Source organism: Lonchura striata, chromosome 5 (genome assembly GCF_050655825.1).
Source record: "Lonchura striata isolate lonStrDom1 chromosome 5, ASM5065582v1, whole genome shotgun sequence".
NCBI classification, from domain to species: Eukaryota; Metazoa; Chordata; class Aves; order Passeriformes; family Estrildidae; genus Lonchura; species Lonchura striata.
In genome coordinates this window covers 42,572,270-42,599,746 of record NC_140707.1, presented here as the reverse complement: position 1 = coordinate 42,599,746, position 27,477 = coordinate 42,572,270, and the positions used below count along the sequence as shown (strand labels likewise).

At 33.9% G+C, this 27,477-nt stretch overlaps 1 protein-coding gene across 7 annotated transcripts in view; it reads left to right on the top strand.

The window, feature by feature from the left end:
- RYR3 (ryanodine receptor 3) overlaps window positions 1–27,477 on the top strand; it is a 193,711-nt gene that overhangs the window by 77,335 nt on the left and 88,899 nt on the right. For all 7 annotated transcript variants that reach the window (XM_077784079.2, XM_085580369.1, XM_077784078.2 and 4 more), the window contains exons 17-38: window positions 2,073–2,206; window positions 2,853–3,094; window positions 4,148–4,340; window positions 6,098–6,314; window positions 6,568–6,672; window positions 7,092–7,195; window positions 7,622–7,705; window positions 9,006–9,165; window positions 9,602–9,749; window positions 9,850–10,055; window positions 10,706–10,880; window positions 12,334–12,542; window positions 13,723–13,907; window positions 14,610–14,646; window positions 15,011–15,171; window positions 15,714–15,879; window positions 18,288–18,374; window positions 18,764–18,990; window positions 20,039–20,840; window positions 21,323–21,523; window positions 21,799–21,901; window positions 25,390–25,527. In XM_077784079.2, coding sequence (XP_077640205.2) covers window positions 2,073–2,206; window positions 2,853–3,094; window positions 4,148–4,340; window positions 6,098–6,314; window positions 6,568–6,672; window positions 7,092–7,195; window positions 7,622–7,705; window positions 9,006–9,165; window positions 9,602–9,749; window positions 9,850–10,055; window positions 10,706–10,880; window positions 12,334–12,542; window positions 13,723–13,907; window positions 14,610–14,646; window positions 15,011–15,171; window positions 15,714–15,879; window positions 18,288–18,374; window positions 18,764–18,990; window positions 20,039–20,840; window positions 21,323–21,523; window positions 21,799–21,901; window positions 25,390–25,527 — 4,084 coding nt within the window. The remainder of the gene's footprint in view (window positions 1–2,072; window positions 2,207–2,852; window positions 3,095–4,147; window positions 4,341–6,097; window positions 6,315–6,567; window positions 6,673–7,091; window positions 7,196–7,621; window positions 7,706–9,005; window positions 9,166–9,601; window positions 9,750–9,849; window positions 10,056–10,705; window positions 10,881–12,333; window positions 12,543–13,722; window positions 13,908–14,609; window positions 14,647–15,010; window positions 15,172–15,713; window positions 15,880–18,287; window positions 18,375–18,763; window positions 18,991–20,038; window positions 20,841–21,322; window positions 21,524–21,798; window positions 21,902–25,389; window positions 25,528–27,477) is intronic.

Here is a 27,477-nt window from a genome sequence, read left to right as displayed (position 1 = left end):
ACAGATATAGAGAACTATATCCTGCAAAGTCATTCCTAACTTGAGTAATAATAATAGCAGCAGAAAAGAAAAAAAAAAAAAATTGAGAAATCAGAAAAATAATCCAAATATCTGAAAACACAGGTGTTCTGAAGAAAGAAAAAACCCCTGAGTTTCCAGAAGATATACTGGATGAAATTAATTTAGACACCAATATGCAATTTATTATGATAGAAGAAGGTGAACAGAATTTCTGGCTGCAACCAGGATGACATCACAACACAGACGAAGATATAGGTTTTTGTGTGATTTTCTGATGTGAGTTCCCTTCCTCAATTAAAATTTTATTTTGAAAGACTGATAACCCCGAGGAAGAACTGAGAAAGTTTTTGTGAGCTGAAATTACCCTCTCTTGTAAATCACTAATACAGAGAACCTAACCAGCTATAGATAAAGGAGAAAGGAATTTTTAATCAGGGTTAAGGAGTATGAACTGATATAAGTAGGCATAAGAAAAAAAGTTGAAGTTTCAGCAGGAAGTTTAGCTTACTATTTTTATCTCTTTACAAGATTACTGTGTTATGCCAGTCACCTAGAAAGAACCCTGTGTCTGAAACATATCAATGTAGATCTTACAGTGAGAATTTAGAGCAGAAACAGAAAATGTACACAGGAGAAGAATTATACCGGTTAAGGGATTTGTTCATTTCCATTTGTATTGTCTTTGGCTATACCTCAGCAAGTACTGAAGAGTGGGTGGGAAGAAATAGATTTATCTGTTATTCCACAAACAGTATATCTTGTTCTCCTGCTAGATTTGAGATTCTGTTGAGATTTAGGAAATAAGAAAAATAATGAGCAAAATAGTCCTGGAAATTATTGAGTTGAAGGCCTTTTTAAATTAAAAGCCTTCTGTCAGAAATAGAGTCAGCATATTCACAGAGATTATGTAAACAGTTAACATGTAAAGTCTGAGTTGCTGGTAATCATTAATGTTATTAAGATGCTTTACAGCTGAGTCCTGCTCAGAGGTTATTTGGTTCTTTAAATAATTACCTCTAGCCTCTGATAGATGGTTTCTGCCCAATAGCAGAGGGAGTAGAAAGGAAAATGCTGGGGCATAGAAAAGTGTTTAAGCAAATATATTAGCTTAAGCAGCATAAGCTGTTAATGGTGGCTTTGTGTTCAGTTGTGTCAGACAACAGGAGTAGCTAAAGTGAGTTTTATATTCTGCTGTTTCTGGAGTTGTACAATAGTAATAACACAATCAATGGTGTGAAGATGTGTCTTTTCTTGTGGAGGTGGTGTGTAGCAATCTAGAGCACTTGGGCTCATTGCTCAGACTGTTTGTCAGAGGTCAAGTACACATTGAAGCTTCTCTGTTTGTGAAAGTGTGCAGCTTTGTTCCTCAGCATTAAGCAACATTATGTTACTGTGTTCTCCCTTCCAAAACTCCTGCTCCAGTACTCTGGAAGAATGATATCAATCTCTTTCAATTTGCAGACTCAAGAAAAAAAAAAAGGAAAAGAAATCTGAAGTTTTAGAATGACATCTTTCTGAAATTCTGTTTTGCTTTATAGTGAGCTTTTAAAACATCTTGCATTTTATAAATAAATGGATTATTTCTCAAAGTGAAAACATTGTTTCCAGAAGAGGCTCAAAAGCAGTCATTGCCATTGAGAATTATCCACTAATTTTGCACAGGAATTCTTTTGGGCTGCAGAAAATTTATCAAGAAATATAATTTTATATTCAAAATTTTATTAAGAATTAATTAAAAAGTCTTAAAGAGTTGGCATATGGCTGTTTTAACCATTTTGTCTGATCAAAATGAGAATAAAGAATCTTAAAAGAAGGTTTCTGATGCATTCTCAAATCCTGTGCTCTGATTTTATGTTCCACAAATGTTTGATATCCTCTATCAGTAGTACAGAATACACTTGGTACAAATATGTGAAAAGTATATAAAAAACAATAATGTATATTATATTCCTTCATTTAGGCCTATTCAGAATATAAATTAAGCTGACAACAGAATAATAGTGTCTACTCCTAGCTGCCTTTATCTTACTACTTCTGATTTTTCTTTTAAGGTTCTCGATGTGCTTTGTTCTCTCTGCGTCTGTAATGGAGTTGCAGTCCGTGCCAATCAAAATTTGATTTGTGACAATTTACTGCCCAGAAGAGACTTACTTTTGCAAACACGTTTGATTAATGATGTGACAAGGTATAGTGATATGTTGTATCAGAAAAAAATATTAGCATTCTATTAGAAAAAATTGAATCGAATTTTTATCTTCATTAATTAATTAAATAAAAAATTGTAACCTAAGGAATGTTCCAAAGCTTTCAATATTGAGAAATACACCTTAGGAGATGATAATGTATTATGTATTAGCTTCTGAAAAACTACATTTTTTACTGACAATATGGCATTTGTATGGAACCTGGGATGAAAAATAAATTGCTAATTCATAATCAGAGCTGCTCTAAAATGGAAACATGAAAGTTGCTTGTCTCTGAGTCAAAAAAGGGCACAGAGTATGCAAACATACTCTGAAGTACTTGTGTGTTTTAAGAGGGGCTTGATTTCCTGGTAACCCCAGTCCTGGATTTTTTATTTTGGTAAATGATCTTGTCATTTCTCTTCTGCCTGTAAGTTTTTCAAAGCATGGGACCTCTACCTTAGAAGATAATTATACAGCAGCTTTATTAATTTATACAAAAGGGTTCACGTCAGAAAATATTATAAGCAAAGCATGAGTACCTACACTTGTATTATACTTGTAAAGTGAATTTGACAATTACACAGCAATATAATTCCTATGTCACACTTTATGTTTACACTAACTGGCTTGTATTTTCTTTCTTAGCATAAGACCAAACATATTTTTGGGTGTTGCTGAGGGCTCTGCACAGTACAAGAAGTGGTACTTTGAGTTGATAATTGATCAGGTTGATCCGTTCTTGACGGCAGAGCCCACCCACTTGCGAGTTGGTTGGGCCTCCACTTCAGGTTATGCCCCCTATCCTGGAGGTGGAGAAGGATGGGGAGGCAATGGTGTTGGTGATGACCTCTACTCATTTGGGTTTGATGGCCTTCACCTGTGGTCTGGTGAGTACTTTGTGAGCTTCCACTTATTTTACATTTAACATTTACCTACCTTTACTTTCCAATTTTCTTGTATATATAACATGTTATTTTATAGTGAGCTACATTAAGAACTCCAGGTTATCAAGAAGTTATTTAAAAGTTCAGATCAAACTTCTTGTCTGGGATGTTAGCCAATATTGAATTATACCAATTAGGCTTTTTAGCAGATTGCCTCTCTTTCCATTATTTTGACCACAGAATGGCATTTTCCAGATCTAGATCTTAATTTAATCCAATACTGACCTACTTCTATCTGTCCAAAATAAAGGGAAGTATTGATCTCAGATAAATTAATTCTATACAAATTGACATTTGTATTATTATTTTACTTTGAATCTACAGTTGAAAGAAAATGATAGTTATTTTTAAACCTGTTGCTAGATCCATTTGTCAAATTGAATTAAAATTTTGGTAAATAGTTTAATAAAATTTTTGTCAATAAAAAATAATTTCTTCTCTACTGCCAACTTTATTATTTTAGTCCTTCTGTGTGGCATCTTTTTCTCTTGCATGCACAGTAAATGATGGTTATTTTTTAGTTTGCTCGATTTGTGGCTTATGTTTTAACATGCAATTTTCAAGGCATGTAGACAAAATTCTTAGTTTCCCCATATTTCTCAGTGCCTTTAAATGCCATAAACATCTAGGTATTTTTAAATTGCTCTGAAAATAATAGAGTAGGGCCATGCAGATGAAAGGTGTCCTAATGAGAATGTATATTAATACACTGAAACAAATTTTATTACATTAATTCTAATAATTCATAATCTGAGAGCGTTTCCTTTATCAATTAGATTAACATTGTTCTAGCATTGGGTTTTGTATATAAAATATGTGTGTGCAGACACAAATTCAATATTTCAGCACTACTGATTTCCAATGTCAGAAATTTTAGTTTTTCAGAGAAGACTAAGAGGCATTCGTAACATACTCCATTAGAAATGGCTGAATAAATAATTTAAAAAAAACTTGAAACTGCTTAAATATTCTGATTCCTAAATACTTTTATCCTAGGTCGGGTACCCAGAGCTGTAGCATCTGTCAATCAGCATTTATTAGCATCTGATGATGTGGTTAGCTGCTGCTTGGATTTAGGTGTACCCAGCATTTCATTCCGCATTAATGGACAGCCTGTACAGGGAATGTTTGAGAACTTCAGTACAGAAGGGTTTTTCTTCCCTGTCGTAAGCTTGTCAGCAGGTGTAAAGTAAGTACAAGTTAATTTTAGTTGTTTTCATTGCTGTCTTATCACATAAAATATTGTCCAAATTCTAATCTGATTTATTTGGTTTTGTTGCTTGAGTTCTGCCCAAATAGCAGCTGGAAGGAAGGCAGGGAAGTAATGATTTGTTCAGTGATGATTTCACTTAAAAGTGACATGTGAGCCTGTAAACTATTTGATCAAGTCACAATGTCTGGACAGTATTATTTTATGGGTATGTGGTAACCTAGGGGAAATTAATTTTGTTTCATTCCAATTATCAGTGAAAAAAGCATGTTAGAAATGCAGCAGCGTATTTGGCACTAATTAAGGTTCTCACTGGTTTTCTCAGCAGGGAGTAAAATAACCTAAATCATCATGAAAACTGATACTGTGTTCACAGTGGGAAACAGAACTGATGAGAAATAGTTTTGGAGTCTCTTTACTAATGTTGCCCATTTCCTACCTCTTCTATAGCTAAAATACTGAGATTCAAACTTCCTGTATACAATTTCTGTGCCTGTCTATGTTCAATGAATTCAGAAAATCTCCCGAAGAATCAACAGAATAAAGGAGGGCTAGGAAATGTTTAGTAAATCAGTTTCATTTATTCCCCAGGACTGACCTTAGTATGTAGCTGTATTAATATGAAGCTTTTGAAAATGTTCATTCATTTTTTACTGTAAAAATTGGTCAAAACTGGTGTAATTATTTTCTTTTTTCCATTCTTATTTGATGTTGTTTTTATATTTTATGAGAGCATTTTCCCTTGTGGTTTATAGTAACATAGCTGATGCTCACAGCAGCTGTATGCAGTCATCTGTGTCTATTACTACCAGAGGAAATACTTTTACATGGGAATCCTGAGTTCATGAGTGAAGGAGGGTGTTCTGGGGTCTTTAATCTTTTAAAAAATGTAAATAAAATATATTGATCTGTTCTAATATTCCTATAGGCTTCTGTCACCCCATCACAACAAATATAGGGACTAATTCCTAGAGATAACAGGCGCTTTTTTTTAACATTTCTGTGTTTGTTTACCTCTAGAGTTTGCCCACTTAAGGACTAAAATATGTGTCTGGATAGTTTTTGTCTTTGCTATTTTTCCTGATATACTCTTAAATTTATATGACAAATCTATATTTAAGGAGAAAAAGAAAATTTTAGGGGTTTGCAAGGAATCTTAGTTGTCCTTCTGGAATTAATTCCCAGTTATAATATAAAGTATAATGCTTGCTTTCTTAATGCATTATGGTTTTAATGTGGGGTTTTTTTTTTTTGTTTGTTTGTTTGGTTGGTTTTTTTTATTTCTCTCATATACCAAACTGTCTGCATGTGTTCACTGAGAAGTAACTTTAAAACTTTCAAGTTATGTATCAATAGTCCAAATAGTATTTTTAGAGCAACAGTCCAATTTAAATTAGATTTGTGTTTCCAAATCCCTTAAATCCATTTTAAAAAATCACAACTTACAACCATTTGATTTTAAGAGAGAAATATTTAAGTGTGACACTACATTAAATAATTAGTTTATCTTTAGTGAAAACAAATTTTCAAAAAATAGTGGGTAGATGATGGTTTTACTGACAGTATCTGCTAATATGAATGCTTGGTTAACCTGTGGTATTTACCAAAACATGAAGCACACATGTGTTTTTGTAAATGGTAGTAACACAAATCCTTAGGCTTCTATGCTATTTATTCATAATGATATTATATGCTGACTATTTAAGAGTCTAATTGTTTCGTTGAAAATTGCACAGAGTTCGTTTCTTGTTGGGTGGACGTCATGGAGAGTTTAAATTTCTGCCTCCGGCTGGCTATGCTCCCTGTTATGAAGCACTGCTTCCAAAAGAGAAGATGAAATTGGAGCCAGTCAAAGAATATAAAAGAGATTTTGAAGGAGTGAGGGATTTGTTGGGTACAACACAGTTTCTCTCACAAGCTTCTTTTATCCCTTGTCCAATAGACACCAGTCAGGTATGTGAAGTTTGCAATAATGGGATCTATAACCTACATCTATTCAAAACTTAAATTCACAATATAGAATATTCCCTCTTTCTTAGTTTGCAAAACTTGGAGCTATAATTAATGTCTATTCAAAACTTAAATTCATAATATACAATCTTCCCTCAATCTTCCATTGCTTGTTGTGATGTACTAAGTCTTCAACATACAAGGTGTGGTGACTGGAACCCTTCTTACTTCTGGAATTGTTATGCTCTTTCCTTAGATTGCTCTTCCTTTTCATCTTGAAAAGATCAGGGACAAACTAGCTGAAAATATCCATGAGCTATGGGGAATGAATAAAATAGAACTGGGCTGGACATATGGCAAGGTATGTTTTGAATGACCTGTCTAGGTAAAGTCACCTGTATTAGGTAAAGTCTCCCACCAGCCCAAACCTTGACTTGGAATTTGAATAGGGCATTCAGTGGTGGCCTATACATTACCAACAGCAGGTGACCATGTAAGCTGGAGAGACAGTAGTATTAACTTTTTGGTGAGTTTTTAAAACATTCAAATTCCTCAAATTTGTTTGTTTTGTTTATTCCATTAATTTTGAAGGATTATTTATAGTGTGCATTATAAGTGAATCAAGGGAAAAGGAGATTTATATAGATATGAGTAGCTGTCACTGAACAAAAATAAATGATATTGCTTATATTGAATTCATTACTGCAAAGAATTCACTGGGTTTTTACTGTGATACTTGATTCCATCAGGAAAGTACTCTTTTCGGTAATTCTTTTGCAGGTACGGGATGATAATAAAAGGCATCATCCTTGTCTTGTGGAATTCTCAAAACTGCCTGAGACGGAGAAGAATTACAATCTACAAATGTCAACTGAAACCCTCAAGTGAGATTTAAATAGAAAATAAAATAAAGTTTTATAATTTTATTTTTATTCAAGTGCATCATACTGCTGTAAAATATAAAAACCTTTCAAATATGTCCTTCAAAGATATTCTCCGAACTTTACTAGAAGTCCCAGGAACTCAATCAGACTGATATAGAAGAAAGTTCTCTCTACAGAGAGACAAAGAAAAAAACACCACCAAATCTGATTGGTTTTAATAAAGTGGTTGAAGTCTCAAGCCAGAGATTTGTGCCTTTTTAGTATTTGAAGGTCTTAGTTATTACCTCTGATAAATTAAAATATTTGGATTTTTAAATAACATTATTTTAGATTATTTCCATGTTTTTAAATATAATTTCTTCTACATATTTATACAATGCATGAAAACTATAATGTTGTGTTTCACTAATGTCATTTTTATGCCAGAACCCTTTTGGCCCTTGGATGTCACATTGTTCACGCTCATCCAGCAGCTGAAGAAGATCTTAAAAAAGTCAAGCTTCCTAAAAAGTATGTACCTTATGGTAATGGTTACATCTTATAGTATTTATTACAAATATTATATATTTTAAGTTCATTTAAAATATACTAGATATGAACCCCATAAATTATAAGGTCTTACAGATCTTTAGTTAAGCCTTTACTTGACTGTGATGACGTTGGAATGTGAGTACTGCTGTGCTACATCACGTCCTGAAGTTGTCAAGAGGCAGAAACAGTCCCATACAGGCAATTGTAGCAGTGTTACATCAACCTAGAACAGAGACTTCAAAGTTAAATACAACACTGCAGTGCTTTTCTGCCTCATAGTAAAGAACAATCTATTCATATGATGGTAAATCTATTTACTTGAAAGAGAGTTTACCACTTTACCACAGGAGACTGAAACAGCAAGCTGGACACATGCCTTTTCACATCAGTTTATCAACCCACCATATGCCTTTTTTTAATGAAAGAAATTTATCCATGAGAAACGAAGTCAGTTATTTAAAATGAACAGTAAAATACATATCTTTATGATATGAGAGATGGTAATATTGATCCAGTTGATGACCTTAGTTAAAAAAAGTAAAATAGAGCTTTTCTCAATGTTCATACTGCAGATAGTCTATCATAATACTGGTTTGCTATTATTCTCTTGTTGAAATACCTATTGCCTATATGAAAAATTCAGATTAATGGAAACTACCCGATTTGAGCAAAAGGGAATCTGAATATGTCTAGAAGGGCAGGTTGTCCTTATACAATATGGAAGGGTTAGGGAAGATAATGGCTACTGCTAAAATATTACTAAACTTTTTATTCAGTGAAAAAGTGTTAAGAACAATAGTTAAAAATTTTCTTCTGTGGGAAAAAATGGTAATGCAGTTCCTACAGAATAGTTCATTAAAATACCATACTTAATGATACATAAGAAAGTTTGATAAGAAGTCATCATACAGATCTTAAAATAGAATTTACTTGAAATGTTTAAATGACAAATATATATATCAAGTAGTCATTCAATAACAATTTTTGTTGCTTTATAGCAACTGTTTAGGTATGTAAATATGGATCTGAGTCATATTTAATTAGCTATTGTGCAAGGAGGTGGAAAATTAGATGGTCTAGGTGGCTAGATAGCTAGAATCCAATTTATATCCTAGTCAATGACAAAATGCAATGGAATATTTTTGCAAAGAAACGAGGAGAATAAGAGATTAAAAAGTAGAGAGAGACAGTGATTTCTACCCTGTGAATGCCTCACAGAAAGATTTAAATACCATAACTGGGATATCTTGACCCTCTGTTTTTCTTTGTTGACTTACAGTTACATGATGTCAAATGGGTATAAACCTGCCCCTCTTGATCTTTCTGAAGTGAAATTGTTACCTTCTCAAGAATTTCTAGTTGACAAACTAGCAGAAAATGCTCATAATGTCTGGGCAAAAGACAGAATAAAGCAAGGATGGACCTATGGCATTCAACAGGTAGGAACTTCTTTACATGCATTTGGAATAAGTAAAGAATGTGAGATTTTTTTTTTATTATTCAAGAACATCATTTGGGAGGGAATGTTAGTTAAGATGACAATTGCTGACTGTCCTGTGATAACTGGAAAACCCAGAGGGGGTTGGGAGCAAGAAAAGTCCTACATATAAAAGTCTCCATTGTCAGACCTGTATGGTTGGAGCTACTGGATGTATGAGAATATATTTACATCCTTCTCTTTCATTCTTGTATTTAGGTTTTCAGTGTTATTAACAGATAATTAATTGAGCTTGCATTCATAGAACTCTTCTTCATTAGTGCTGCTTCTCTTCTGTAATCATTACATGATGCCAAAGTGCATTCTGTCTCATTATTCAAAGTTTTGTGATGTCTAAACAGACTTTTCTTCTTCTTGTTTTTTATTATCCCTTTTAGGATCTTAAGAACAAACGTAATCCTCGACTAGTGCCATATGCATTATTAGATGAACGTACTAAAAAATCAAACAGAGACAGCCTCCGTGAAGCTGTCAGAACATTTGCAGGCTATGGCTATAGTATTGAGCCACCTGACCAAGAGATAGGTATGTATTTTCAATAAGAATAATGGCCTTTTTTAGTGACGTTTATAGTTTCACTTTATTATTAAAAGAGGGTTTTTTTTTCCTCTGTTTGTTTTTCCAGCTGATCAAACAGTGGAAAAAGTCAGCATTGACAAGATACGATTTTTCAGAGTAGAACAGTCCTATGCAGTGAAGTCTGGGAAGTGGTACTTTGAGTTTGAAGCTGTGACAGGTGGAGATATGCGTGTTGGCTGGGCCAGGCCAGGCTGTCGACCAGACATCGAGTTGGGAGCTGATGACCAAGCATTTGTATTTGAAGGAAGCAAAGTCAGTACACCTTTACCTCTTTTGATCTATAAACAGGCTAAACAGAGAACAATAGCATAGATTTCCTCTATGTACTCCACATCAACTACCAGAATGTTTTTGATTCTTATAAAGATATCTCTGAGCTCTGTTTCACATTGGATAGTACCTCCATTTTGGTTCTGGTCATGAGATTATGCTAACAAAGAAGTCTTGGTTTATATATATCTTCCTAGGCTATACCCAACTACAGTACAGAAATCTGTCATAATTATGAACAAGATACAGCATTCACTTCCATTTTTTATAAGTGGTGTTTTGCAAAAATTAAAAAGAGCTCCTTCATTAACTGAGAACAACAGTCTGTTTTCCTTTTTCTGTTTTTTCTGCTTTCTGTGAATCCTTTCTTCCCAAGCTTGACTCCTAAACCTCCAGAAGGATAATAATGACCCTCTGTGTAAGAAGTTGAATCCAGTAAACAGTAGTTACCAGGTTCCTAATTACTGAAGTTAGGGCACCTTAGTCTCTCTATGTCCCTGTTATCTCTAAGACAAAAGTCATGATCAGTACTGTTTGCAAATGACTTTGAGATCCTGGAAAATATCTGAGTTTCTTTATTTATTTTGTATTTAATTTTAGCACTGTATTTATTTTCTTGGTTTAACATTTAGGGCCAGTGTTGGCATCAAGGCAGCGGATTCTTTGGACGAAGCTGGCAATCAGGAGACGTGGTTGGTTGTATGATAAACTTGGATGACAAGTCAATCATCTTTACTCTGAATGGAGAGTTGCTTATAACCAGTAAAGGTTCAGAACTTGCATTTGCTGACTTTGGAATAGAAAATGGTAACTTTCCCTTTATAGTCACATGGTTATTAGAAGACTAAATAGTGCAACAAACAGAAAAACTAGCTTGTCATGACTCAGTGAGCTGAGAAATCATATTTCACTGATATGAGCCTTCAGACTGTGCTATATATTAACTTCATAAAAATTTGTTTTGAGACTGCTTGTGTGGCACAAACTTAATTTCTTTTCTCCTTTAACCACATTAATGGGGTTTCAGCAGTCAGTGGATAAATTTTCTCACTGTTGCTAGGCTTTCTCTCAGGACTTCAGTGCTAAGAAGAAGTGATAATAAATAATCATCCTGAAAAATTTCCAAAATCTGAAAATGTAGCCTCTGGTAATCTCACTGGAGCATAAATATAGAATGTTCATATCTGTGAAGGACAAAATGAGTACTGTGCAGTGAGAGTCTGCATCAAAGGATCTTAGCAACATAACTTTTGTCTATTTTTTTCTCTGTTCTGTTCATTGCTTATCCAAATATCCCATTTTCCTGGGATATTTTTCCTCTTCTGTTTTTTGCCTTTTGGTTTTTCAAAAAGTAGTATCTACATGACTGTAGTAAAAGAGTTGGGGAATATTTTCAAACTGGTTTGATTTATGTTTTCATTGACTTTTTTTTTATAAGTGTATCTCCTCCAACCAGTAATAGCTTCATACTTGTTAGTAATTACCAGAAAATTTTGCAGTTTCTCACTGCTCTTCTTTGATCTTACCATTTATAGAGTTTTTATAAAGGTAGAGAATGAGGGACTGCCTTAACAAAGCTGTACTGAAGTCTCAGTTTAGGAAAGAAAATCTCTCCTTTAGAGGTTGAACTGTTGGCTTTTCCCTAATCTTGCTCCAAATTCTTGGGGAAATGGTGAAAGAAGTCAACAGCCTTTCATCCTTCTGTAAAGGTATACGGAGGTTAAAAAGTTAAGTCATAAAAAATGCTAGTATTGAAGGCGTGTGTATTTGTCCATTGTGAATGATGGAGGAAACAAAATTGTACCTACTGACGATAAAGTAAATTTTAAACAAATGTATTGAGATACTTGAACCTCATCTCAAGGTCCTTTTGAAAATTTGGCACCCTCAGAAACCATACTTAACTTTTATTAATAACTTTGATCTAGCCAAGGTTGGCTTCCAGCAACCATCTTGCTGTATAAAGCCATGTTTATTAGTCTAAAAATGAGAAAGATAACAAATTAAATGGGATGCTGCCTAAATTCGCAGGGGTTTTGGTAGCAATTATATTGAACTTTGACATTAGTATTCAAGATGGCTTTAAATCCTTGTTTTTGTCATCACTTCATGTGCTTTACTTATAGGAGCTGAAGTTTAGTTCACATTAGATGGATCAAAAATAAAGACTGTCTGGTTTTAGACTAAATAGTTTTAAACTAAGCTATTAAGGTTTTTTGTTTGTTTGTTTGTTTTTTTTTGTTTTTGTTTTTTTTTTTAGGTTTTGTTCCAATTTGTGCACTGGGCCTATCTCAGATTGGTCGCATGAACCTTGGAATGGATGCCAGCACATTCAAGTATTACACGATGTGTGGCCTCCAAGAAGGTTTTGAACCTTTTGCTGTTAACATGAACCGAGATGTTGCTATGTGGTTTAGTAAACGTTTACCAACATTTGTCAATGTGCCAAAAACTCATCCTCACATTAAGGTAACATTACATGTCAGAGAGACACCTGTTCAGTGATTGTTTGTTTAGCAAGCTGAGACATTAAACCCTTCTTAATACTTACTGTCATCAGATAGTTTGTCAAATAACTCAATTAAGTAACTCTTCGATAATTCCAGATGATATTGTCTATCTTCTTTTTCATTTATAGTAGTATGGATTCCTATAAATATACCTATTGGGTTTATTATATGATTTACTAATATATGTTGGGGTTAGCTACTGGAAACATGTTAGTTATGGGGTTTATTTATATTCTATCTTACATTTTCTTTCACTTTTTAAACCGTCTCCACTATATATTTTTCTTAAACCTGAAAATAGTTAATCTGAAGTCTGAGGACATTTAAGTGTACCTGTGGTGTCAGAGATTTTTTCATTATGATGCACCAGTGATAGGAATTCCAAAACTCCCTAACTAATCAATCCTAGAGCAGAATAATATATTCTGTCTTTTCTATAAATTTTTCCTTACTAATATATTCAAATAATATAAGTTTGATAATGATAAGTTTGAGTTCCTGAGGAGATTTTTTACTATAATCTCTCTAGGCCATGTACTTTAATATAAGTGTAGCCAATTATTCTCTAATGCTTGTCTCTGAATATTTCCTTCTTAAGCAAAATAAATTTCACTGAATTCCAACTAAATGCTCCCAGCATTTTTTCATTTTATCAGGATTATTTAATCATGATTCCTTTCTTTAAAATTTTTTAAACTGTTCCTATGACTGTGTTTGAAAACACACTTTTTCAGCACAAGGAAAGTAATATCATACTCAAAGTCCATAATGACCCTCTGAACAATTCTAATTGATATTTCTTCTCATTGTGATGGAAAATTACTCATTCTTGTGATGCAATTTTTCAATGACTTGTGTACTCTAAGTGAATTAGTTCAATAAACTATATATATATATATTTAACTCTCTGAAGGAACATCTTGAAAATATTTACTGTAGTAGGGATATACTGAATCTGTGGCTTCCCTTGCTCTTCAGGATAAATTCAGTGTCAGAGAACAAAACTGCATAGTTTTGAAGATAATTAATTATGAAAAATTTAAGTTTGCTCTTTTGATTTACTCATTCTCTAGTTGCTTAATGGAATTTTTAGCATTTTTTTGGATAGAATTGTTTAAAAATATTTCTGTTATTTTTAGATATGGAGAATTGATGGGACCATTGAGAGTCCGCCTCGGTTAAAAGTTACTCACAAAACATTTGGCACACAGAACAGCAATTCAGACATGATATATTGTCGTTTGAGTATGCCCGTTGAGTTCCACTCATCATTCAACTTCGGCATGGGTGTGGAAAATGCCTCATCTGATGTTTTCCAAAAACGGTTAGACTTGGGATTGGTTATCCTATTTCATGCTTTCAGTGTAAATGTATTATGTTACATTATCCTTTACTATTTTATAATCAAAATTTCTGTCACTAGATTACCATAAAATGCATGTTACTCAGATTTTTTTTTTATTCTTGATGGTTTTATAAGTCACCTTTTATGTGGAATGCTGTGTCCAGACAAGAGAGAACCTCTTCTAAATAGGTGCATCACAAGGCCTATAGATTCTGCCTAAGCAGCTCCTTTTTTTTCTGAATTATTATAATTTGCAAAAGATAGGCTGGAAAGCCAGTTCAGAGTCTTTTGTTTGCTGGATTATTGCTCATCAACATCGTTGCTCAATAACTCATTGTTACTGGAAAAGTGCTTAATTCATTAAAAGAAAAAAGATTGTGGGTCAGGTTTTGAAAAATACCAGCTTTAATGGGTCATGCACCTTTCAGAGTTTCCTCTATCTTTATTTAACTGCTGTAAATCTGCCTCTTCTCTCACTCTCTACCTCAACTGCAATCAATTATTTTACTTGTATATTGGTATCCTGTACAGTCTTTGCTAATGCATACTCAGTACCAGGCAAAGCTAGTTAGCTAGTTAACTAACTTGCAGTAGTTAGCTTTTAAGTATTCTTAGCCTAATAACGACTAACTTTTTTACTGCTTTTTAAAAAATTATTTACTGATTTTCCTTTCTCTGTAGAAAGCACAGCCAAGAAATTGCTCCTCCTTCTACTACAGTAAGTAAATATGTTGAGATGCTTAGTTCTAATGTTTTGAATTAGATTGATTTGTGGCAGCATGTTCATTAGAAATTGATCTGTTGAAAGAAGCCTTTTTAATAATTTTCTATGATATAACACTGTTTATAAATAATGTCCCGAGTTGCATGATTTGCAACTTGTGTAAACATAAACCTCACCAACTTAAAACACTGGTCTGTTTTTATAATTTAAAAGTATTTTAAATTACTTATTAGAAGAATGTGAATTGCTATTATTAAATTTTCATATATAGGAGACTTTTTTTTTAATCACTATTTGATTCTTCCTTGATAAAATACTTTAGATTTCCATTACTAATATGCTCTTTTCCTCCTTGCAGTATTTTTACTCACTACGGATATTTGCGGGCCAAGACCCATCTTCTGTCTGGGTTGGATGGGTAACACCAGACTATCATTTTTACAGTGAGAATTTTGACCTAAATAAAAATTGTACAGTGACAGTTACTTTAGGCGACGAGAGAGGCAGAGTTCATGAAAGGTATGGAATTATTTATAGTGTATTAAATATTTTATTTTAATACTGTTATTTAAAAGTCAGATGTTTGTAAAGTTGATGGTATTTTAAATATTAATGTAAACTAATAAGAAAATTGATTATGGAGTATGAGTTTTCTGCGCCCATTTATGAATGTGTTTTCTGCACACATGTTAAAGTGAATTTTTCATTAATGTTCTGTTGCAAAGAAAATTTATTTTGGAAAGAATTTTCAATGAAAGATGCTTCTTTAATTCAATGTCTGTATTTACTCCCTGTGGATGAAGCAGTTTATTTTACTGTAACTAACAAGTGCACACAGAAGCCTGTGAAATTTTTTGTAACTATAGAAAAGAAAAAAAAGTGTATTTAGTCTGATCCCTTACCCGCAATGATGCTGATACATTATAAAAATAAAACATTTGTTAATGAACAAACTAACAACATAATGAGCACCTTTGAGGATCTCTAAGTATTCCTCCATTGAAGAGTTTATCTCCACCAAGTTCAGTGTGACCTGTGTTTTGCTCCTGTTGCTCTTTCAGTGTGAAGCGCAGCAACTGCTATATGGTTTGGGGAGGAGATGCAATTGCTAATTCCCAGAGATCAGGTCGCAGTAATGTTGATATAGAAATTGGATGCTTTGTTGACCTGGCTACTGGAATGGTGTCATTCACAGCCAATGGAAGAGAGCTTGGCACTTGTTATCAGGTATTATCAGATTTTCAGGAAGCTATCTAGTAAGATTCTTGTTCTGATGCTACTTCTCTTTTCCAGAAATCTAATTGCACACTATTTGTGTGATAACATGTTTTCCTATACATTCTGGTTTATCCTTCTTTTTCTCACTTCTTGTAAGGCTGTGTTTTTTGAGTTGTTTCAATGTGTTCAGATAAATATTTTTTTTGCATCTCAGTTTGTGTGGTTCATAATCTTTATTAATAAAGTTAATTCGTTAAATTATTTTTTCAACTGAATCTGTTATACAATAAAGGGGAAATAAATATTTAAACTAGAAGAATGTCAAAATTAGACTTTAGATATATTTTTTATATGAATTAAGAAGAAAAATTTAGTTCATTATTACCAGGGTTTGTGCCTTCTGCAGATAGCTGTGATTTGGTGACCTTGTGATTTGATAAGTTTCAAAACATAAACTTCAAATATGCATTAACGCAGAAAACCAAAATAAGTGGGGTGTGCCCTAAATGCTATTAATACCCTCAAAACATGGTGTCATTTTATAAATGGATCAGTGGTTGACAGGAGTTTTCAGCATCAGATTATAAAGATTTCCTCTCAGCAAGATCAGTTGTTCACAGTAAAGCACTCACTGTGGAAGAGGTTGCCCAGTGTTAGCAACAATTCATTGCTTTTTTCTATGTCAGCCCCTCAAAGGTGTAATACAGGCAAAACTGAAATGTTGTTTAACTAAATTTAAATGGAATTTCTATACTGACTCCATTGAAGATGAATGTGGCAGGCTTGCACACAGCCTGTTAATGGGGGTGGGAGGTAATCTAGTGATTGTGATTTTGGAATATTTTGTAGTAGTGGTCAGTAACTTCAGTGCCATGCTGGGAGAATACTGAATATCAACACATTGGCAAAAGAAAAGAGGTGATTAAAGAGCTTAAGCCCTGCTTTGTTGTTTTTCTAGCCAGATACAAATCAATACAACTGCCTCTAAGCAAACCTATGAAACTTTGGTGTGTTTCTTTGCAGTGGGTGTTTGTGGATGTTTTCATGGTCAGCCTTTAGCTCTTCTTATCTTGCTAGAGAATGTGTGAAAAGACAGATACGGAAGATGCAGGTTATTGAATTTAGTGTAAATAACACTTTCAGGTTTTTCCTTATATGATTTGCAATTAATATAACTATGTTTTCTGTACTAAATGTAAAACAATCTCAGAAAATACCATTATTTGTCCTGTGTTTTTTCTTCTTTTCATGGAAAAATACCTGAAGTTCTTTTAGGAAATATTTTTTCAATACACCTGTTACAACTGGTCTGCTGAAAAATGAAAATATTCAGCATTTTCTATAGATTTAAAATAGTATAACCCAAAAAAACTGTTAGAAATAAGGGTGAAATATTTTTTAATTTTAGCATACTTTGAATAATTTATTTTCTCTTTTTTTTGAAAGTAATGAAAATAAAATAATGTAGTTTTCATTTCCACGTCTCGAATATTTTTACAATAAAGGCCTTTAAAATATTTCAATAAATCAAATCTCACGCTCCAATTGACACAAATAATTTATATTTGTCTGGTCTAGGTAATTATTCTAGTCCTACAACAATTTGCATGTACTTTTCAGTTTTCTTAACTGAAATAGAAGGACAATATTTGTATGCTGTTTTCATTTTAAAAGGCCTGTACTTCAACATATTTAAGAGAGGAAAATAATTTTTCTGTAGTTCTTGATCTAACTGTTGAATGCCATGATGATATTCAGAAAAAAACCCAATACACCAAGCAGAACAGAATGCCTTTTTTTTCTGGATTTGGGGTTGTGGTTTTTTTAAATTGCCAAAAAGTTTGGGATGTTAATATCTACTCTTAAATTATTTTATGTATGCCCATAGTTATAGTTCTGAGAAAACAGTATTTGATAGATCTTTATCCTCAAAGATAGGAGTTGCACTACTTCACAGCACAAATACTGAAGTTGTGCTTACTATGTACATCTGTACATTATACACAAAATGCACCATGATGTTAGTAATATATTTAATTGAACTTCTGAAACTTTGGTTTAATTGTGGAGATGTACTTTTTCAGCCACTCTGGAGTACTGAATTTTTTAAAATAATATGCTATTCTATGATTATATTTTTAATGCTTTATTTCATGGCAGTGGTTCCTCCTATTGGTGTAGAGAGCACATAAGGCTACAAAACACCAGTCTCAAAAATTAGGTGGTCCTATAAAGATAACTGCAAATACTTTACTATATTATGGGTAGACACTATTCAACACTTTATTTAGTAAAGCATATAAATTATTTGATAATGAAATGTAAGGTATACAGAATTTATTTATATCATATTCAGGGAAATTAATTTTTTTACTGTTTTAAATTTTAAAAACATTTACATCTCATTTCACTTCTAGGTTGAACCAAACACAAAGCTTTTTCCAGCAACTTTTTTACAGCCTACAAGCACTAACTTGATTCAGTTTGAACTTGGTAAATTAAAGGTAGGAGGTATTTTTGTGTTCTATAGAAAAACAATCTTTATGTAAATGTGCTCTTTTAAATCTCTTTATTTCTATGCAAATTCCTCTCAGTTAAATTTGTTTAAGAAGGTTGAATGAAAGGCATGACTTTTAATTTGACTTCTACATTTACTTCTGTAAATGTTGTTGATATATGCAGTTAATTGATTATCTGCAATTGTTACAATAAATTAATATTGTTTGAGGATAACACTGTTAATGTTGGGGGACTTTAATGGATTCTGTTTTTTGCAATAACTTCTACCTTTCTATGATTTCCTTGTTATTTAAAAGTTATCCTTCCTTTTGGTGTCATGGGTTTATTCATAATTGCACATTTCAAAAATAATTAATACATGTGTTTGTTTCAGAATACCATGCCCTTATCAGCAGCAATTTTTAAAAGTGAAGAAAGAAATCCCATTCCTCAGTGTCCCCCTCGCCTTGATGTACAAACGATTACGCCTGTTCTGTGGAGCCGGATGCCAAACAGCTTCCTCCGAGTAGAAACTGAGCGCGTCAGTGAGCGTCACGGCTGGGTCGTGCAGTGCTTGGAACCTCTGCAGATGATGGCACTTCATATCCCAGAGGAAAACAGGTACGTTGATAATGAGATAAAATTACTTGATGTGGACAAAATACACTGAAAAAATATGTCAGCATATTGATTAAACCTGCTTTGCTGAATATTTACCCTGTAGCTGTTGAGAATTTCTGATTTTACCTGTCATATCAGATATTATTATTCATGAAACTTAAGTAAATACAAGAGACTGGACTTCAATACCATGTACCAAGTTTAGCATGCATAAAGGAAAGCATGACTATTTGATTTTATTTAAATTAGTGTCTCTTAAATCTGTAGGTCTTTCAACATAGAGATTTTTCTTAGCTTGAGAAAAACAAGCCTAAAAAAATGCAACTAATATTGTGCCAGTTTTTTCTTTTATAGAAGCCATAATCTCTTCTTGTCATCTGCACTGAGTTTACATGAATTAAGTTCTTATGTTCCTATTGACAAGATCATGCTTTTCTTTGATTTTCATTGTTTTATCTTCAGAGTGAGAATAATAAAGATCTATCCGAATGTCGAATGTCATAGCCAGTTAACAATCAAACTCTCAGCAAAAGCATAGCAGAAACATAGCATCATTTAACAGCTGTACTTTTGTTATTAATTTTAAAATTTCTTTTAATGATTCAAGACTCAATTTTATTTATTGTTAATAAAACTGAATTCTAGGAAAGAGTGAAAAACACTGGGTCTTGTGGAAAAAATGAACCAACAATCCTGAGTAAACTGCAAAGGCACTGTTTAGTAATGGTAGTAAAGCAGATTTTCAGCATGCCTTATGCACCTTTTTAAAAAACAAATTCTAATTTGTAATAGATTCCAAAGAAGCACTTTCTTCTTAGATTTTGGGGTTTTTTTTTCCCTATGGAGTACTAATTTTAAACAGTCAACAAATTATTTCCACCATTCACTGTGTTTTAATGATGCACATACTAAGATTAGTTAGTATCAACTTTAATATTAGTGGCTTGAATAGGAACTGACCAAAATGTTCAGATATTATAGAACTTCCCCTTTTCAAAGTCTTTATTCATGGAATTGACTGATGTTCTGTTTCTTTATTTCATAACAGATGTGTCGATATTTTGGAACTATGTGAACAAGAAGATTTGATGATGTTTCACTACCACACTTTAAAGCTCTATAGCTCAGTTAGTGCTCTAGGTAACACTAGAGTTGCTTATGCACTTTGTAGCCACGTGGATGTATCTCAGCTATTTTTTACAATAGACAATCAATACTTACCTGGACTTCTACGTTCTGGATTCTACGATTTGCTCATTAGTATTCACTTGGAGCACGCCAAGCAAGCCAAGCTCATGATGAGCAATGAATTTATCATTCCAGTTACAGATGAAACTCGTAATATTAAATTATATCCCGATGAAACAAAGAAGCATGGTTTACCTGGAGTAGGGCTTAGCACTTGTCTTAAACCAGCCTTCAATTTTTCTACTCCATGCTTTATTACAACCAGCGAAAATCATAAGACATCCATCCCAGAGATACCCCTGGAGATACTTAAATCCAAGGCCATAAGTATGTTAACAGAGGCAGTGCAGTGCAGTGGGAGTCATATACGAGACCCTGTGGGAGGACAGGTTGCATTCCAGTTCGTTCCTGTTCTTAAACTGATAGCGACACTGCTTGTAATGGGTGTTTTTGATGATGATGATGTGAAGCAGGTGTTACTCCTCATTGATCCCACTGTATTTGGAGATCACAAGGAAGAAACAGAAGAGAGGACAGAGAAGGAAGAAGTGACACAAGTTGAAGAAAAAGCTGTAGAAGCTGGGGAGAAAGCAATCAAACAAACAAAAGCTCCTGCAAAGGGCTTGTTGCAGACAAGATTACCAGAATCTGTTAAGCTTCAGGTGACCATTTATATTCTGCTTTTGATGTAAAAGGATTGTGCTTTTTGTCTGTTCTCTACTTAATAAGATTTGAAATTTTGAAGGCCTTTAATTCAAATTTGCCTTAAAACCTCAAATTCATTTAAAAAATTGATGATGAAGCAGTTATTTCTACATCTATCTTCACTCAAATGGATTTGCGAATGCATAATTATTTCATAAAAACCAGAGGCTTAGACCAGGCAATATTTAAAGGACCCTTCCAAGCCAAACTAGTGTGTGATTTCTAGATATTTTGAATACATGGAGTGAAAGATTGTGTGTGCAATATATTATCAATCAGATAATAAAACTACTATTTTGCTTCCTTCGCAGTGTTGAAACAAAAATATGGTAGAAATGCCTCTCATTTTTACAGTCTGATGCAGTGTATAATATGTGCTCAAGTTCTACCCCAGAGTTTGTAAAACTGTTGAGATTGTCTATTATTTTCTCTACCCTAGATGTGTCATTTACTCAATTATTTTTGTGACTGTGAGCTACAACACAGAGTGGAAGCAATTGTATCATTTGCAGACCGTTATGTATCAAAATTGCAGTATAACCAGAAATACAGGTACAATGAACTCATGCAAGCCTTGAACATGTCTGCTGCATTGACTGCCAAGAAGACTAAAGAATTTCGGTCTCCTCCTCAAGAGCAGGTAATACGAATTAAAAAAGAGATTGAATTAAATAAAGATTATAAAATATTCATTATGATGACAAAATAAAGTCCTGACTCACTGGAGAGCCAAAATGAATTTCAAAATAAATTTATTCCGTGCCACAGAATACTGAATGTCAGAATATTGAAACTTGTGTTTTAGAACTTAAACTTAAACTTAAACCAAATGTATAAACAGGTAAAGTATGGCTGTATAGTAGAATATGTCCTAGGCTATTTCAGTGTTTTAACTGTGTTTTAAATCCCTTAAAGATTAATATGTTGCTGAATTTTCAACTGGGAGAGGATTGTCCCTGTCCAGAGGAGATTCGAGAGGAGCTATATGAATTTCATGATGATCTTCTGATTCACTGTGGTGAGTGGCAAGTTGTTGATACAAGTTTTGTTTGTCTTTCTGGTACTTGACAGATCAGTTGAAAAATACACTAGCATGAGAGGTTTTTTTCATTAGATGTATTACTGCCTATAGAGTGACTTTACAGACAAACTTCAATGTATATTACAAGTATATGGGAAACCTGTGCATACTTTTAAGTTTCACTGTTAAATCTCTATTAAATATTATCTAATATTATTCTATTGATATACCAGTTTTAGACTTACTGTGGGAAAAAATAATCCAAACAAGAAGGTTGGCTTACCTTATGAGTACAAGCAGATAAAGGTATAAAGGGAACACAATTAATGCTAAGCTGAGCATCAGAAATTTAATTTAAAAAAGCAGATGTGCAGTTCTCTGCCTGCTTTAGCTTAGTTTCCTCTTGTATGCATCACTGTGAGAGACAGTCATTATAAAACACTCTTGCACTGCATATTATAGTTTGAATTGCCCCTACTCATTTAATTTGTATTTCCTGTGCAATTTTGTGTGGGGTTTTTTGATATCCGTTTTTTGTTAGTTTATTGAGTTTATTGAGATCTTAGTCTAATTCAGCCAGTCATGAAATTAACATTTATAGTCTGAGTCATCTAATTTTTACTGTTCATTGCCAGCAATTATGCAGTTAAAACTGAAATAAACAAGCTTTTTCCATCTACCTACTTGGTAGATATATTCATAGTTATCCTCCCAGTGTGTTGCTTACGTCTATGGTTTTCAGCATCCATCTTGTTCAAAAAGAAGGGGGCCAATGTCATTACAGTGAGTTGACAGGATCTCGCTCTCTTTCCTGGAAAGAGCATGATATTCCTAATGGTTAGTTCTTCCTTGTCCACCTTCTTGCTTGAGGTCATTATCAAATGTTTACCAACACAGTCTGACAAATCTTTCTTTGCTGGTTATGCCCAAAGCCAGTGTTACCTGGTTCATGGAATTGTACTGTTTTAATTACCTGTAATTAAGTTTCTGTTTTCTGTTTGGAGACATGATGGCTCCTATACCATTCTGTGCTTGTATTGTTAAGGCTTCTGATGTTATTTTGCACCACTATATCTGAGTACCCTCTTAGAATCTCCAGCAACCAGCAAGCTGTGATTTCATGATGAGTCAATTATACTTTTTCAACTACCTCAGCCTTAGTCTCAGCCAAAGATGAGTAGGTCTGTGGGTATCTAAGTTGTGCTCCATCAATTTACTTCCGAGGGTGTTGTACAAGGGAGTATTAAAACTCCTTGAAATCAAGATTTGTGTCTGTAAGGCAGAAATTAAGTTGGTTTAACATTATTTGTTTTTCACAATCCTCTGTTAATTGTTATTCATCATTGCTTCTAAGTGCTTACCAGAAACTGCTTCTTTCATTCCATCACTTTTCTTCCAAATGTTAAGGTGAATAGTTACTCCTCCTATTTACTCATCTTTCTCTCTGTTTTTTATTACATCTATCATAATAAATTATTACAGCTACCTCCATTATTCAGTCACTTAGCCCTTGATCTGACCTCTGGTTTCCAAAGGTAATGCCCATTTGGCAACACAGAGTACTCTAAGAATACAGGATGGAGATTATGAAAGCCCTATAATTCACTTGGAAATGTCTTAACTCCACAATAAATTGATTTTAGTTTAAAATCTTGTGTCTGGTATGATCATTGAGTCAGTTTAGCTCCTGATCACTCTTCATATTTAATCAAGCAAAATACTAGTTATTTTATACATTGAGATTTTCCTTTTTAGGGAGGTACATTTGTTTTTTGTTGACTACATTGTAAACATGTGTTTTGAATGAGAGTTCAAGATAGAGAAAGCACTGTCTCATGGTTAAAATAGTTTAAAGATCCTCTGGATTCTCTGCAAAACCATATTCATGACTTTTCACAGATTATCAGAGGTGGTTGCTGTGGATAAATGCTCCTCTTATCTGTGTCCTGACTTGGTCCTGAAAATCAGTAATAAGCAATCACAGCTGCAGATTAAATGAATACGAGTTCTGCTTGGAATGTTTAATCAGCTTTTTAGTACTAAGTATACTTCTTCATCTAAGTGGAAAACTATGTATGCAATTAAGTAATTAAAGGCTTCTTCATAATGAATATAAGCAAATAGTTACTCAGGCAGTCTTAATCCTAGCACGTTGTAACTGGGAAAATAATGGTCCTCTATCATATTTTTTATGTGCAATTTTTGATTATTAAAAACCAAACAAATTTACAGCATATTTACAGCATCATACCAAACTAACAGTTAGCTGGGTTGAAACCATCACAGTGCACAGACCTCTGCCACTTGAAGGAAGCAATTAGCCAGTAGCAACGTGAGACAGTCAGCTTGTGAATGGATTGCAACTATAAGAGGGTGGAGAATGAACAATTAATGATATGGAACAGTAAATGAGACCCCATCTGGAGGAGTCACAGACCTCATTTACCCCAGTCCAACACAGTCTTAACTCATGATCCCAGTACATTTCTTCCTGTCTGTCCCTTTCAGCTTCTTCAGAGTCCCTCTCCCAGTGTCATTCTCTTGTGTCCGGGGCTTAGCTAGGTTTTATTTCTGTGCCAGATAGTTTCTTGCTTTAATACCCTTGTCTGCTTTCTCTTTGCTTTTATTGCTGGTGACATTTCCTGTTTTTACTTTTTTTCAGACTGACAGTATCCCTTCTTCATTCTTAACTTTTCATTTTACCAAGCCAGTTTCACTTATCCCATTTCTTAAATTATATATTTACTGTCCAAGTTAAATTTTGATTTCTTTCAATCCCTCTCGGTGCCTTTGAATTTTATCACTTCATCATTCCTAGTTATAATTTTTACTCCCCCTTTGTAGCTGCCAGCAGCAAAGTTTCTCCAACTTGATACCACGTCTGTTCTATTTTCTTTCTTAGTTAATTGTTCAGGACCAGTTTTAGTTACTGCAGTTTATTCTTTTCCCCTCAGCTTCAGGTTCTCGGTCTAGTATCCCATCTGAAAAATTTTTACTTTTCTCAATTTCTCTTTGACAGGCAAACTGCAAAAGTTTACGTTTCAGCTTGGCACAGTCTCTGATCTGAAGGGAGCCTGCTTAGTTGTTCCTTGTTTCTGCACATAACACATGTGTTGTCTGGTGATCACTAAGAGACTTTGAATGGTTGTGAAGCAATGTAGTGAACTGAATTAAACTGGCCATTTTAGCAGGTATTAAACTGCCTGGTAAAATGACATCCTGTCTCATTGTGCACATTTTCATGAAAAGCATGGATTACCCACATAATCTCTGGAAGTCTGCCTTCTTAAAGTTTTAAATTCAGTTAATATATTTGTTTATGGCTGCTAAATATCTCTACTGAAAAACTGTACTGTATTGTAGGATACAGCCATACACTTCTTTCTTTAGCCTACATTCTGCAATATGAAACAAAGGATCACATATTTAATCAAATAATACCATGAGTCATATTTTGTTTCTAACCAGTTGTATTTTATGCTAAGGTATTCCACTAGAAGAAGAGGAAGAGGAAGAAGAAGATTCCTCCTTGACTGGCAAACTCCGTTCATTAATGTACAAAATCAAAGGTCCACCAAAGGCAGAAAAATTGGAGCCTAAGGAAGAAGAAGAGAAAGCTCCTAGTAAGTGTTCTTTTCATATAAATGCTTTCGTGATGCAAGTGTTAAAGTTTTACACAGTCAACAGGAGTGTATTTTCTAATAAAATTTTATAAGGGACTGAAGAAGGAGACTGCCTGTTTAAAGTTTCTTCTGCCTCTTAGAACTATTCTGCATACTGAACACCTCAGATGCATTTTTAAACAAAAAAAAATAAAATGAGTGGAAGATTTTGGATCCAGATCATTAACTCTGGGGTTGAAAATTTACATATTCTTTATAATACTGTGACAGGCTAATTATGGCACAATAATTATGGGAAGATCTAATTTTTATGGGTTTTTTAATGTAAAAATTCTTCTTTAGAGCTTATCTCCATTTCCTTCTAATACCTGTTTTATTACCTTTTCATATAAATGCAAATACAGAAAAGCACATAAACCCCCCAAAACACTTGTAATCACAAACTTCTTATTCTGAGCATTATTCCTGCACATATCCATTCCCATACCATCTTCCTTTAGATGCAAGGGGTGTTCATGGTCTGTATGGGTAAAATTGGTTCTCTGCTTGCAATTCCTCAACTATTTGCATAAGCTTTCAGTTGAGCCTCTTCGAAAAACTCACCTGATTCTCACTGGCACTGTGCTCACATGCCACATGAGAATTCAGTGAGAATGAATGAATCTCACAAACTGTCTTTGCTGTGATAGGAGTTTTCAAGCCTTAGTAGTGACTAGGGATGGTAAGGAATAAGCAAGGCAAAAAGCCAAATTCTTCCAGGTCTTCCTTTAGGATATGTTTTTGCTGAGGTTTCTTCTTACCTTTCTGAATCAAGGTCAGGTTTCTAGCTCTAAATTTCTGTAACACCATACAGATATCATGTGCAGGATTCTCCAAGTGACTTCAGGTTGATCAAGCAGTAACAGTTACTTCTCTTTTTTTCCAATTTGCTCAGTTTGTCAATTGGGCCATGTACAAAATTGGAATGGTTAATTTATTTCAGGCTCAATAGTTAAATCAAGAGCTGTGTTGAGATTAGGCAGCAAAGTTATTTTATAATTCATGATACTTCTTACATTATCTGCTTGCTCTGGAAAGCCCCTTAGAGTGTTTGTCCTGATCTGAAAGCATATTTTGGTCTGTTAAGCTTGTTACTGTGTTTTAAGTACATTAAATCTTGTAACAATCTGATATGCTGCATGAAACAGGGCTTCATTCTCCAGTGACTCATCTGTTAGCATCTGCTTTCTCTTTAATGGTAGCAGGACCTACTCAGTATCTGGTAATATCATTTCTTCTCCAGGTTTCATGTGGATTCTATTGTCATGAGTCAGGAAGTATTCACTCCAAAAGCCTCAGGGCACATGGTGTTTGGTCCTTGGAACAGAGCAGTTCACTTATGTAATGTACCAGAGTTTTGGGTTACAAGAAATGTAGGTTGGAAAAGGATCCTACAGCGTCTATTTTCTAGAAATATCTGATTATTTCTTCAGGTCTGAGCTTCTCCTTGGAGTGATGCCTAGTACAAATATGCACATGGATCAAGTCATTCAAAGCATGATGAAAAATTATTTATATATATATATATATATATATATATATATAAATATTATATACTTGACTGTAGCTGGACACTCTGAGATTTTTAGTCCCTGTGTGCACTTCCCCTTTTTGCATCAGGAAATTTGGAATTCAGAGGTTAAAGGAAATGGATGTCAGAGGTACCCCCAATCCTCTTATGTGCATGAAGAGGTGTGGTGACGTGCATGATATGTACCTATTTCCAAGGTTAAAATCTCTGGCCTTGAGTGTCTTGGCTTTGGTCATACATACTCGGTGTGAATATTCATAAGAAGGAGCTATTTGCTAGAAATAAATCTTCCTTTTGTCTAAACTTACATTCATTTCTTATCACAAATGAGCTGTTACCCAAGTGAGGAATGCCAGCAATATCAACCTAGTATGATGAAT